At 52.1% G+C, this 13,625-nt stretch overlaps 1 protein-coding gene across 1 annotated transcript in view; it reads left to right on the top strand.

Moving 5' to 3' along the window:
- The first annotated feature begins 8,110 nt into the window (after nt 1-8,110).
- ZCCHC14 (zinc finger CCHC-type containing 14) overlaps nt 8,111-13,625 on the top strand; it is a 58,295-nt gene continuing 52,780 nt past the window's right edge. The window contains exon 1 of the mRNA XM_060130261.1: nt 8,111-8,716. Within this exon, the coding sequence (XP_059986244.1) occupies nt 8,153-8,716 (564 nt within the window). The 5' untranslated portion in view covers nt 8,111-8,152. The remainder of the gene's footprint in view (nt 8,717-13,625) is intronic.

Genomic DNA, 13,625 nt, shown 5'->3' with positions numbered 1-13,625 from the left:
CTGTCTTCTGTAAGGCTCTGGGGCAGGCCAACTATTCGTTCACACTTAGGAGACTTGGCCTCTGGTTTCTTTTTCCTTTTCTCAGAACATTTTATTTAAAATTTTTTTACAATTAATTAATTTTTATTATTTATTTATTTATTTTTGGCTGCGTTGGGTCACTGTCACTGCGCGCGGGCTTTCTCTAGTTGTGGCGAGCGGGGGCTATTCGTCGCAGTGCACGGGCTTCTCATTGCGGTGGCTTCTCTTGCTGAGGAGCACAGGCTCTAGGCACGTGGGCTTCAGTAGTCGTGGCACGTGGGCTCAGTAGTTGTGGCTCGTGGGCTTAGTTGCTCTGTGGCATGTGGGATCTTCCCGGACCAGGGATCGAACCCGTGTCCCCTGCATTGGCAGGCAGATTCTTAACCACTGGACCACCGGGGAAGTCCCTTTCTCAGAACATTTTAAAGTGACCACCTGTCAGTGCTTTTCAAAACTGATTCTCAGAGTAAAGTCTGATGAGTTTCCCAATTCAGCAGACTCTTTGTCACTCCTGAACGACTTCAACAGCAGCATAAGGCATCCATGGAGGGCCCCCAGGCTCTCAGCACACAGGCTGCAGGGGCTCCGGATAGCTCTGCTTTTCCCTCTCTGTCCCCCGAGAATTCATGTCTACCTTGAACCTATGAAGGAGACCTTATTTGGAAATAGGGTCTTTGGAGATGTAATCAAGTTAAACGGGGTCATCTGGATAAGGGTGGTCCCTGAATCCAACTGGTGTCCTCATGAAAAGACGGAAGTCTGGACCCAGACACACAGGGAGGAAGCCACGTGAAGACAGAGGCAGAGACTGGAGTGATGTGGCCATAAGGCAAGGAAAGCCAGGGATTGCTGTGAATCACAGAAGCTGGGAGAGCGGCCTGGATCAGGTTCTCCCTCAGAGACATCAGAAGGAACAACCCTGCTGACACCTTGATTTCAAACTTCTGGCCTCCAGAGCTGTGAGAGAATAAATTTCTGTTGTTTTAAGCCACCGAGTTTGTGATCATTTGTTTCCGGCAGCCCTAGGAAACTAATATACCCACTGTGTGGTTGTGTTTTTTAAATGTAATCTCTGGTTGGCCGTAGACCTCACCACTCCCTATTTTATTCTACCCTCTATAGCTTTGCTCATTAGCTTTCTGCCTGGCTCTTCAAAGCATTTTACAACCCAAAAAACAGATGGTTTAATGAGTACATCTAATAGAACTGGGTTTCAAAAGCAAATACCTCATATTTTACGTAAGAGTAAACGCCAAGCAGATCAGGGATCTAAATATGACAAAATGAAACCGTATACATAGTAGAAGAGAACATGGGTCAATTTCTTCATAAGCTGGGTGTAAGGAAAGGTTTCCTAACCACAATTCCAAATCCCCATGCAATAAGAGATGAATAAATTTAACTACATAAAACTAAAAGAAATCTTTTCAAGGTAAAAACACCATAAACGAAGTCAAAGGCAATTGACAAATTGAGAGAGAATATTTACAACATAAATCACAGAGAAAGGGCTAATATCCCTAATATACTAAAAAAAAAATCTTAAAAATGGACAGAAACAAAGACCCAAAACTTGATAGAAAAATGGGCAAAAAACATGAACAGGCAATTCGTTTACAAAAAGACACAGGAATGGCAACCACACCCGGTTCTCCGATCCTGCCAGATTCTCACTTCTCTGCTATAATTTAATAAACCTGTTTCTGCTCAAACTAGACATAGCAAATTCTGGGTTTGCAATTTATTTGGTGAACACAGGCTATTCCCAGATCTCAATGTACCTAGAAGCATGAAGACTTTTCAGCCTACGGTACATCCAGACATTATTTACACAAGACTCTGGAGACAGTTTTAAAAGAGTTCATGGATGTATTTTCAAGCAATCACAGTTTTCTTTCAGTAAGAGGACTGCATTCTGGGGTGACTACTTTGAAGGAGGGAGAGTTACTGTGTTGGGTGAGCTCTGGTATGATTGTTTGAAAAGAAACTTTCCGTACTTTGGAGTTACACCACCTTGTCACCCAAACAACACGTTCTCTCCCTTTGAAAGGTGGTTTTCACCCACACTTGGGTCTGGGTGTGTCTTGTGTCTTGAGACTTCAAACCAAGAACTGAAGACTTGGCTGGGGAGGCACTGGGAACTACCCAGTGCCTCTGTCTCTGCCCCTGCCCGACACTTCTCAGAAACCCACGCAGGATCTAGAGGAGGCGGGTCAGGCTTCAGCCTAGGGCAAAGTCCAGGACAAGCAGAACTGCCTTTTCAAACTCAGCAGATCACAGAAACAACCTGAATGCCTGACAACAGGGGATTATTTGAATAAATCATGATACATTCAAACAAGATTCTGGGCCGCCCTTGAAAATCACGATTTGGAAGACATTCCATGACATGGATAGACATCTGGGGTATACTGTTAGGTGGACAAAACAGATGGCAAAAAGGGGAGCACAGTCCTAATTTCAAGAAATATACCATTTTTGTAAAAATAGGTGTGCATGTGTATATATGAATACAAAAGTGTCTAGAAAAATATATTTTAAAATGTTAATGTCGGTTATGATTGACAAGTGACATTATTTGACTTCTAAGTTGTTTTAAGTGAGATATAATCTCTTTACAAGGAGCATGTATTATCTTGCAATCAGACAAAATAAGTGTTTTTTTAATATATATATATATAACCCCCAATTTATTTGCTTTAAAATACTGCAGAAAGAAAATATATGTATTTCTCCCACTCCAGAGAGAAATAGATGAAATAAAAGTGGTAAACTGTCATCTCTGTTGGACCTGGGGAACGACTACGCTATTCTCTCGACTTTTGGGTATGTTTGAAAACTTCCATTGTAAAAAGGTAAACAAAAGAAGCCCAAAACACTCAAAACCGAGAGCAGCAGTGAACAGTTAGCTTTCAGAGGATATCATTCTTTTGGCGTAAGAAACATAGAAATGTGAATAACAAGCAAATATACAACAGAAATAAGGCTGCAGAACTTAATGATGAGAATTATTAATTATTAATGAATCACTAATCATTGGCTGCATGGCCTCTTTAAGCCTCAGTCTCCCCACCTGTAAAATAGGGAGATCCAGGACTTCCCTGGCGGTCCAGTGGTTAAGACTCCGTGTTCCCAATGCAGGGGGCACGGGTTCCATCCCTGGTCGGGCAACTAAGATCCCACATGCCGCACAGCGCAGCCAAAATTAAAATAAAATAAAATAAAACAAAAAATAAACTAAAATAGGGAGATCCTTGCAGAATGGTAGGCCTGTAACACGGACTTCACTCTGATTATGACTGCAGTTGTCGACCCAGGGACGCACACTAGAAGCCTGAGAGCAAGAACGCCTTGCCCGAGGGGGGTCGTCCAACTTCGGTGTGCCCCAGGGAGCTCGCCACATGCAGATTCCAAGGCCCCGCCCCACAGAGTCTGACTCAACACCTGGGGTCCGGTTTGGGAATCTGCATCTTAAGTAAGAGCCCAGGTAACTCCCACTGGGGAAACACTGCATCCAGCCCAAGGTCAAAGACACCCTGGAAAGCAGGTCTGCCCTGGAGGAGAACATGTGGTCACGCAGAAACAGGGCCAGATGTGGCTGGGGTCAACTGCCCATTTATGACCCCAGGTGGACTCTGGCAGCAGTTAGGGCTAGGAAGAAGTGGCATGCCACAGATACTTTTGGAATCTCCAGTTTGCAGAAACAGAGAATAATGACTTGTCACCTTTGTGCTTTCCTCCCTGAGGGACAGAGTCCTGGCAGTTGACTTAGGTCAGGATCTGGTTCCAACGTATCTGAACCGCGTGCCCCCAGGCCCACAACTGACTGCTCTGCATCTGTAAAATGGGAACAACGACAGCACTATCAGGATTCCTCACACCGGCTCGTGGCCATCACTGCCTCATGGCCATCACTGAGGCTATCGGGAGCCGAGGCACGGAGCAAGGATCCCGCAGTAGGATTTAGGGAGGCACTGCTTAAGTCCTGCACATTAGGGGTCCCTTTCCTTTCTCAATCACAGGAAGGCAGGGCCTAGGACAAACAAAAGCATCTAAGTGGAGACCACACACATCCTGGCCATACATCTCAGGGAAAAATAAGTGGTGGGTCCAGGCACGGAGCCTGTGTTTTTAAGGCACCCTCATCTTAATCAGAGTCTCAATCTTAATTCTGTTTTCATTTGCCTAACCACAACCTGGCCTCCAGGCTCTTCCTCTCTGGCCGGGATTCTAAGTGAGAGGAGAAGCAAGGCCATGGGGTGGGGGAGATGGAGAGCTGTACTCCAGCTGGCTGACCTCTTGTCTCAGCCTGGTCCCTGCCTACTGAAGTAATTCAACAGTGTCACTGATTCAGATGCAAGAAGTCATCCCTCACACATCATAGCTTCATTGCAAAATCATTTGGGGAATTTTGGGTGAACCCCAAATCTTTCTCTTTCTCAAAGATAATATTAATTTCTGCTCCACCCCAGCTCTATGGAAAATGCAGACAGACACATTGTCCTACTGTAGACCGAGAGCTCTCCTAGACTGCACTGTCATCCCTGGGCCCTGTGTCAGGCACAGGTATGTGGCAGGTACGGCCTGAAGGAGCGAGTGAGCCTGCTGTCCTGCTCAGCATTGTGTGGGGAATCTCTCCCTGCTGAACACACAGCCCCACCTCCCTGTTACCCGCAGCCCCCTTTCTCTCACATGGAGGGATGCCCCTTCAATCTCCTCCCATGGGTCCCCGGCCTCTCTACTTTGTAGCAGCTGGAGAAACACTCAAGTCCCAGTGGAAGCCAGGGGTCACCTGCTGCAGAGCAAGGGAAAGTGAGAAGCTCCAAACAGCCCAGGGCTGGAGGCTGTTTCAAGGAAGGATCCCCGGGTGGCTGGGAGAGCAAGGAGAACAGAGAAAACTGCAGCCTCAGGGCCGGCTGGGAGTCAGTGCCCACCAGCTCCGCTCCCAGGAGGCCCCTGGGGAAGGGAACAGTGTGCGGAAGGGAAAGCTCCCTTGTGGACTGGTGGCCCAGCTGCTTCACAGCAGGGACTCCAGGCCGTCAGTTCCTTAGAGTCGGGGGGCCTGGGTCTCATTTCTCCTTAGAAGCCCCAGGCCCTTAGTGGGGTGTGGTCCAGCAGGGCAGGGATTTAATATCTGTTGAATTAAATTGAGCTGGACTGAAGTTGAGGGGGAAACAACACTGTATGAGTTTCCTGGGGCTGCTGTGACAAACAGCCACAAACTTGCTGGCTTAACACAACAGAAATGTATTCTTTTACAGTTCTGCAGGCCAGAAGCTCAAAGTCAACGTGTCTGCTGGGCCATGCTCCCTCTGAAGGCTCCAGGGAGGGTCCTTCCTGCCTCTTCCAGCTCCTGGTGTCTCCAGGTGTCCCTTGGCTCCAAAGCTCTGCCTCTGTCTTTGCATGGCTTTTTCTTCCCGAGTCTCTGGGTTTTTTCTGTCTCTTACAAGGACACTCTCCTTTAGGGCCCACTCTAGTCCATGATCTCATCTTGATTCTCATCTGAATTATAATTACAAAGACCCTATTTCCAAATAAAGTCACAGTCTGAGGTTCTGGGTGAACAAGACCTTTTGGGGGACACCCTTCACCCCAGTGCATACATTAAATAGCAAATAGCACAGGCAGAAGTGGCAAGAAGGCGGCTGGGAGCTGGGAGACCTTGATCCAGTTACTTGTGGCTCAGTTGTCCCAGCTGTCAAGGGCTCCCATTAGCATCTCTGACCTCCACTGCCAGCTGGGAGGCGGGGTTCCCGGCTGCTTTTTACAAATGAGGAAACTGAGGCTCAGAGGGGTTGAATGTACGGCCAAGGTCACACAGCCCGCTAGAGCTGGGAGTAGAATCCAGGTCGACTGGCACTGGAGCTTAGGGATTTCACAGCCATGAAGGGCTGGGTTTGAGGAAAACCCCAGCACCGATAAGGTCCCAAGATCTTTCCATTCCAAGGAACTTAATTTATCAAAAGAAAGCAACGGTGAACCGTTTTGGTTTTCATGTTCCTTCACTTCCTCATGTCGTAGATTTTGGAATGCGGCTACTTCCCTGGAATCACTTGAGAAGGTGAGGTCGAAGAGAACAAGGATTAAATTATTCGCAGAAATTAGTCTGTACTGGGGAAGTAAGGTGCGGAGACCCAGCTGGACCCAGCCTTGCCCCTGTTGCCTATGAGGACCTAATACACTTGGGAAGCTACACTGACCTTCACCTGGATGCCTGCTCCTTCCCACAATGGCCAAGAACACCAGGTGGTTCAGGGAAGATTTGTCCCAGGAGTGGAGGGGGTGGGGGATTGGGAAGCAAATCTTCTCCCCCCACCCCAAGTATGGCTCTGCAATGTCTGTTCAACTTTGAAGTCCAGAGGTTGCAGAACGTCTTGTTAGGAAGTTTCTAGTACCTTGGACCATGTCCTAAAGAAATGCATTCATTTATTCAATCAATCTCTATTGTGTACTGCCCAGGACCAGGCTGTCAGCTCCAAAGGCGGGAGGGCAGGCTTTGTTCGCAAGGGGCCCCCCAGGGCTCAGAACCTGGCGTCCACCAGGCCCCCGTTGAGCTGCTGAACAAATGCAGGAACAGGCCCCGTCCTAGACCACAGGACGTCAGAAGAAAGGTTCTACTGAACGGGCAGGGAAGAATGAATTTCTTCCTCCCGGGCCTCGGTTTCCTTATCTGGAGATGGCGGACCGCTGCCTGCAGCTGTACGGTTATAGGTGGCTGGGCCACCAGCTTCTCCCCCGCCTGTCCCCAACCCAGAATCCGTGCCAATGCAAATGCTCCCTGACCCTGGCCGGTGTGCTTGCATCCTCTCGGTTCCCAGAGCTGAGGAAGTAACCCGCTGAAAGGAGGCCGACTTAATGGCTCAATTTGGATGAGGTTTTCGTACAGAGCTTGTTCCCGTCACATCTCAAGGCAGGCCAGCCGCCTCAGAGGTGAGGGCGCCGGGCCTCTGTGAGCTCACGACCTTCTCACGGGCCCCGGGGGCGGTTGTCATCACCCTCATTTTCGGGGGAGGCGCCCAGGACTCAGAGAGGCCAAGCGACTCGCCCAAGGTCACACAGCTTCGCAGAGACAGAGGGGGGATGGGGACGCGGGTCTCTGGAGCCCCGCTCCAGCGGCTTTTCGAAGACACTCGCTGCCTTCCTACTGTGACGCTCAGGAATAAAACGGGAAGCCCGGACTCCCGCTTCCACCTAAAACAATGCTCCACGCAGATCTGTGTGAACAAAAGCAACCAGAAATCCGCCTCGGGTTTTCGGCCCGCCCGGCCCGCCGGCCAATTGACTCCGCCGGCCGCCGCGGGGCGGGCCGGGGCGGTTCCAACGTGATCGACAACCCCACGGAGGCGTGGCCGGGTCAGGGGCGAATCGGATTGGGGACCCGGAACAATCATGGGTAGAGAAGGCGCAGCCCGAGCCAATCAGCTCGGGGGGCGGGCCCGGCCGCCTGGCTGTCGTGAGAGGCGGCCTCCCCGCCCACTTGCGCCTTGTCCCGGCGCCCGTCAGCTGCGAACGCGGCGCTCGGCCCGGATCCGTCCGCGGCGCTGGGAGCAAAGGCGCGAGGCCGTGGCAAGTGCCGGCACAGATCCCTCCGCCGCCCGCTCCCGAGCCCGCTCCGAGCGCCGCTCCCGAGCCGCCGCGGCCTCCGTCCCGGGTAACGGCCGTCGGCCCAGCGCGGCGGCGCGGCGGCATGGCCCGGGCGGCTCCGTCGGGGGGCGGCCCGCAGTGACAGACCCTGCGGCGCGGGGGGAGATGGGGGCGGCCGCCTCCCGGGCGACGACGACGACGACGAGGAGCAGCCGCCGCCGCCGCCGCGCACCGGCCGCCGCCGGGGACGGGCGCGGGCCAGGAGCCCGCCCGTGAGCGGGGGGCCCGAGGCCGATCGCCGCCCCCGGCCGCCCCGGCCGCCCCGGGCCCCCCCGGCGCCCCGCGCGCGCCCGCCCGCCGGCCCCTGGCGGGGGTCTCGCCCGCGCCGCGCGCCCCCGGCCCCGGCGCGGCCCTCGGCGCCCGGCCGCCCTCGCCCTCGCCCGGCCCCGGCCGCGCCCCCGGCCGCGCCCGCCCGCGCCCCCGGCCCCGGCCCCGGCCCCGGGCGGCGGCCCCCGGCCCCGCGTGGCGGCGCGGCGCGGGCGGCAGCATGGTGGAGAAGCGCTGCCCGTTGCAGAGGGACGGCGTGTACCGCTGGTTCTCGGAGCTGCCGTCGCCGCAGCGCGTAGAGTTCCTCTGCGGCCTGCTGGACCTGTGCATCCCGCTCGAGCTGCGCTTCCTCGGCTCGTGCCTCGAGGACCTGGCCCGCAAGGACTACCACTCGCTGCGCGACTCGGAGATCAAGGCCAACAACCCGGCCGACCTGGGCAGCCTCACCAACCTGACAGACGAGGTGGTGCGCAGCAAACTGCTCGTGTCGCTGGCGCTGCTGGGCTCGGAGCAGCGCGAGGCGGCGGGCGTGCTCTACCGCACGCTCACGCACATCGACTCCATCATCCACAACTACGGGCTGCAGCTCAACGAGGGCCGCACAGGCGATGAGTTCCTGCTGCTCTTCACCATGGCCTCCAACCACCCGGCCTTCAGCTTCCACCAGAAGCAGGTGCTGCGCCAGGAGCTCACGCAGATCCAGAGCAGCCTGAGCGGCGGCGGCGGCGGCGGCGGGGGCCCCGGGGGCAAGAGCGCGCTGCCCACATGCCCGGCCTGCCACAAGGTGCGTGCCCGCGCCCCAAGCCCCCGCCTGAACCCCAAACCTCACACCTCGCTCCCCAAGCCCCCACTGGCACCCCACATCACCGCAAACCCCTACCCGCACCCCAGGCTTCCGCCCCACCGTCTCCTCGCCACCCCAAGCTTCCACTCCGCACTTCACTCCGTGTCCCACGTCTCCTTCCTGCACTTCAGACCCCACCCTCACTTCAACCCCCTATTCCCTCCTTGCACTCCAAACCCGCACCCCTAGACCCCGCCCGGCACCCCACGCCCCCTGGGGCCCGTCGCACCCGCCTTGCTCGGGGCCCGGGGGAGGGGGCTCCGGGACTGGGGAAGGGCGCACCGGGCAGAGTTCGCGGCCCGCCGGGCCTTCGGTACGCGTCTTCCGCGGGAAGCTGGAAGCGCGATAAGGCCTTTGTCCCCTTCATCGGGCTCTTGGGCGACAGATAACCGTTACACATTGTGTCCTCTTGGTTTCTCCAAATCTGGTGTTTATTATCAGAAAAGGAAGCCGCTAGTGAGGTGGAGATTAGAAGGCGCTGTAACGATAGGAGACGTTCGTGGGGTGCTGTGCTGGGGTTCCCACGGCCTAGGTGTCCATTTCCCGGGAGTGGTGGGGTCGGCGTCGCCCCGAGGAGGTTAGGGTCGGCGTGGGCCGCAGGCCGCCATGGGCCGCAGGCCGCCGTGTGCACGTGTGTCAGTGTGTGCGTGTACGTGAGTACACGTCTGCTTGAGTGTATGTGCATTGTGTGTATACGTGAGTGTGTGCTCACGTATATATGTGTATAGAGTGTATATGTGTATTTCTGAATGTGTACGTGTGTCTGTATTTATATTGTGTGTAAGAACAGGGCTGTTGTAACAGACGGAAAAGCAGGTTTGGAGCCTTCAACGCATGTGAAACAGTTATTTCTCCGTGACCCGCCTTCCTTTTTAGAAGCAAATCCTAGGCTGATAGAGAGTCCAACTAGGATGAGTTAAAAGATCTCCTGTCTCCAAATTAAACAGGAAGGGCAGAGTGGTCATTCAGTTAGAAATGTGAACTTTTGTCTAGATGTTTAAAAATTATGTAAACACAAAGCATTTGGGGCTCCAGTGTCTTTTTAACAGCCCCCTGGGACCCTGTACCAGAATTGTGCTCCAAGCAAAAGGATTTATCTTTGACCACGTGTGTTGTGTGATTTAGGATTAAAACTGACTTTCTTTGGTAGTAAAAGATTGCAGTCATACCAGTAGTCTAAGTGCTTTTTGATAGTGTCTGTGCTGTCTGAAACTAAAGCTTTGTTTCTCTGGTTTGCTAGTGGTGGTTTTTAAGCTCTTTCAACTGTGGATTGTGGCTTTTAATGATTTCCTTTGAGACGGGGTTGTGATACCTACATTGGTTGGTTTTTTTTTTTTTAGCTGCATTGGGTCTCCATTGCTGCGCGCGGGCTTTCTCTAGCTTCCGCAATCAGGGGCTACTCTTACTTGTGGTGCGTGGGCTTCTCATTGCGGTGTCTTGTTGTGGAGCACAGGCTCTAGGCGCTCAGGCTTCAGGAGTTGTGGCACGCAGGCTCAGTAGTTGTGGCTCGCAGGCTTTAGACTGCAGGCTCAGTAGTTGTGTTGCACGGGCTTAGTTGCTCCGTGGCATTTGGGATCTTCCCGGACCAGGGCTCGAGCCCGTGTCCCCTGCATTGGCAGGCAGATTCTTAAACACTGTGCCACCAGGAAAGCCCCCCTACATTGGTTTTTAACTTGTCCTATCTTTTTTGAGATATGAACCGCCTCTGAGACTTTGGTTTCCTGTTTTAAGCGTGTGTTCAAATCCCATCCTAAAAATGTTTTTCCAGCTATGACAAAGGGAAAGCAGGGCCCTATAAGATGTGGTTGTCCACAGGGCACTCAGTAGGCTCTGGGGTGCTGGTGTTCATGGGGTTTCAGTCCCTGGTGGCCGGTTTCATGAGGTCTCAGTCCTCTGTTCGTGTTGGTAAACACTGGTAGAGTCGTACTCCCCTCTTGAAGCGGATTCCTGTGTGTATACGGATGAACCACTTGATAAAAGCAGAAGGTGCCGATTATTCTGGCGGGGCAGCGAGCTAAAGCTAGAACCAAAATACCTTTTTTAAGAGAGACTTTTTGTCAAGCCAGAAACCCCTTTGATGAGATGCAGGGGCTCGGAATTGACCAGCTGTGTGACCTTGGCCAGAATCCTCTCTCCTCCTGGTTTTCTCTTTTGGGGTGGAAGGCAGGTTACCTGTCTCATGGGCTCGTTTGGAGGGTTCCATGAGGTCCCATGTGAAGCGCCCAGGAGATGTTCTATGAGTGCTGTCTTGGCCCTGTCCTCTCTGGCTTTCCATAGAGGAGTGCTAACTTTGTTTTTGGCTGCAATGCTGGGCTTGTAGGATCTTAGTTCCCCGACCAGGGATGGAACCCCGGCCCCTGACAGTGAGAACGCCAAGTCCTAACCACGGGACCGCCAGAGAATTCCCTAGGAGTACTAACTTAAGCAAGGCACGTTGTCAGGGAGTGACATATTTATGTTTTGGAGTTTTGGTGTTTTCTAAGTTGATTTTTGAATGCGTAGTTACTTGGAGCTGGCTTTTTTTTTGTTGTTCTGTTCATCCGTGGGAAATTGGAGAATTTTGCCTGACATTTAATAATGAGGTTATAATGAGGAGCCTTGGGGCCATTGCTTCCATGTTTCAGAAACAATCATGGTGTCTAGTTTTTTTTTTTTATAAATTTATTTATTTTATTTTATTATTTACTTTTGGCCGCATTGGGTCTTTGTTGCTGCGCGCGGGCTTTGTCTAGTCGCAGCAAGCAGGAACTACTCTTCGTTGTGGTGCACAGGCTTCTCATTGCGGTGCCTTCTCATTGCGGAGCACGGGCTCTAGGCACGTGGGCTTCAGTAGTTGTGGCACACAGGCTCAGTAGTTGTGGCTTGCGGGCTCTAGAGCACAGGCTCAGTAGTTGTGGCACATGGGCTTAGTTGCTCCACGGTATGTGGGATCTTCCTGGACCAGGACTTGAACCCATGTCTCCTGCATTGGCAGGTGGATTCTTAACCATTGCGCCACCAGGGAAGCCCATGGTGTCTAGTTTTACCTGGTACATCCCCTGTGTCACTGCTGAACTTAACTTCACTCATATTCATTTAACTTTCTGTTCCTTTGCTGCTTTCAAATTTATGCCTGACACTGATGCACAAGTCCTGTGAAATCTAACAAGTAAGCCTTTTGCCTTGTTAGTATCCCTAAATCTAATATTTAGTGCAGTCCTGAAAAAGCAGCCCCTTAAAGCTGTGTTTGCATTTCTTTTGTAAGACGGTGTGTTTTGTTTTGAACTCTTTGAGCTTAGAGACTTTGTGTTTATCTTTTAGAGATAAAGATGTTGATTGTTTTTTTATTCTTTATCCTATTTAAAGGGACATACTGCTTGTAATTAAATTTTCTGATATAGTATTTGCAGTTCCTTCTCCAAAGTCTCACTGGGTTATTTTAAAATTTTTCTTGCTCCAAGGACTTGTAGAAGAAGTTTAAAAGTGTGAAGAATGTAAAATAGACCTTTTTACTTTCAGAAAGGAAGGTGTTCATAGGCTGGAGGGCGAGTGGGTGGCCTCACGGCGCTCGTAGCTGGGTGCTGCAGGTGTGCAGTGCGAAAAACGGTCTTTCCCTTTTATTTAATTATAAAGCCATAGTTTTGGGAAAAGTTTAAATTTATCCTTTACCATCTTTTCTGTGTATAAGTGATAAAGTGCTGTGGCATATGCTTATTTATTGAGACTTAATTCGTATATCATGAAATTCACTCCTCTGAAGTGTATAATTCAGTGGTTTCTAGTATATTCACAGAGCTGTGCAGCCATCACCACTGTCAGATTCCAGAACATTTCCATCACCCCTAAAAGTAACCTGTACCTATTTGCAGTCACTTCCCATTCACCCTCCCCCACCGGTGACAACCACTAATCCACTTTCTGTCTGTGGATTTGCCTGTTGTGGGCATTTCATGGAAATGGGATCACACACTAGGTGGCTTTTTGCGGTTGGCTGCTTTCACTTAGCTTCCTGTTCTCAAGGTTCACTCATGTTCTGTGTAGCCTGTGTCAGCACTTCACTCCTTTCAGGTTGAATAATTTCTGTTGTGTGGCTCTACCCCGTTTTGTCTGTCCATCCATCAGTTGATGGGTTTGTGAGTTGTCTCCGGTGCTTGCTTCTAGACTTTTTCATTCACGGCTAGTAGGCTCGTGTCTTAATCCCTTCCACCTAACACTTGCTCAGTCGTCTCCGGAGCGTCGCCCACACACGGCCGTCCGGAGGGACCTGGCTCTCACGTTAAGAGTCCACCCGGCGGATTGCTGGGCGTCGGCGCGGCGCCAGGCAGGTCTGTCCCTGGCCTCCCAGAGGAACTGCAGTGAGAGGTGGTGGAGGCCACTCTGCTCTCAGGACTGATGGTCCGCTCCGTGGTCACGCTGTGAGCCCCTCCTGCCCTCCCGTTCCGGAATCCTCGTGATCAGGATCCTCACGGACCTATTTCCAGAGGGCGTCGAAAGTGTGTCTAAAGTGCTTAGTGCAGGAGTGTGGTGGGTGGTGGCCCTTCTCTGGGTGTGTGTCCTCCTCTGGGAGCTGAGTGCCCGAGAAACTTGGGGTCCACGCAGATACGGTGAGCAAACCTGCTAATAATCTCTTGCCCAAGGCAGGCGAGAGCTTGCTTTGTCTCGTTGCTTTTCGTAAGCTGTTGGAAATCGTTGCAGTTCAGAGGTGAGACACCTGGTGGTTTGTCACGTGCTGTAGAAATGGCTTCCTCTGGTTTCTCCTTTAACCCTAAACCCTGGACTGTTGGAGCTGAAAGTAGTCTGAAACCACAAGAAGGGACTTTGCCTGGAGCTGCTGTTGTTCCCACTCAGGCTAAAGGAAGAGCTGTGCCTG

Source organism: Lagenorhynchus albirostris, chromosome 19 (genome assembly GCF_949774975.1).
Source record: "Lagenorhynchus albirostris chromosome 19, mLagAlb1.1, whole genome shotgun sequence".
NCBI lineage: Eukaryota > Metazoa > Chordata > Mammalia > Artiodactyla > Delphinidae > Lagenorhynchus > Lagenorhynchus albirostris.
The sequence above is the reverse complement of the archived record's forward strand: the minus strand, read 5'-3'. Positions and strand labels throughout refer to the sequence as shown.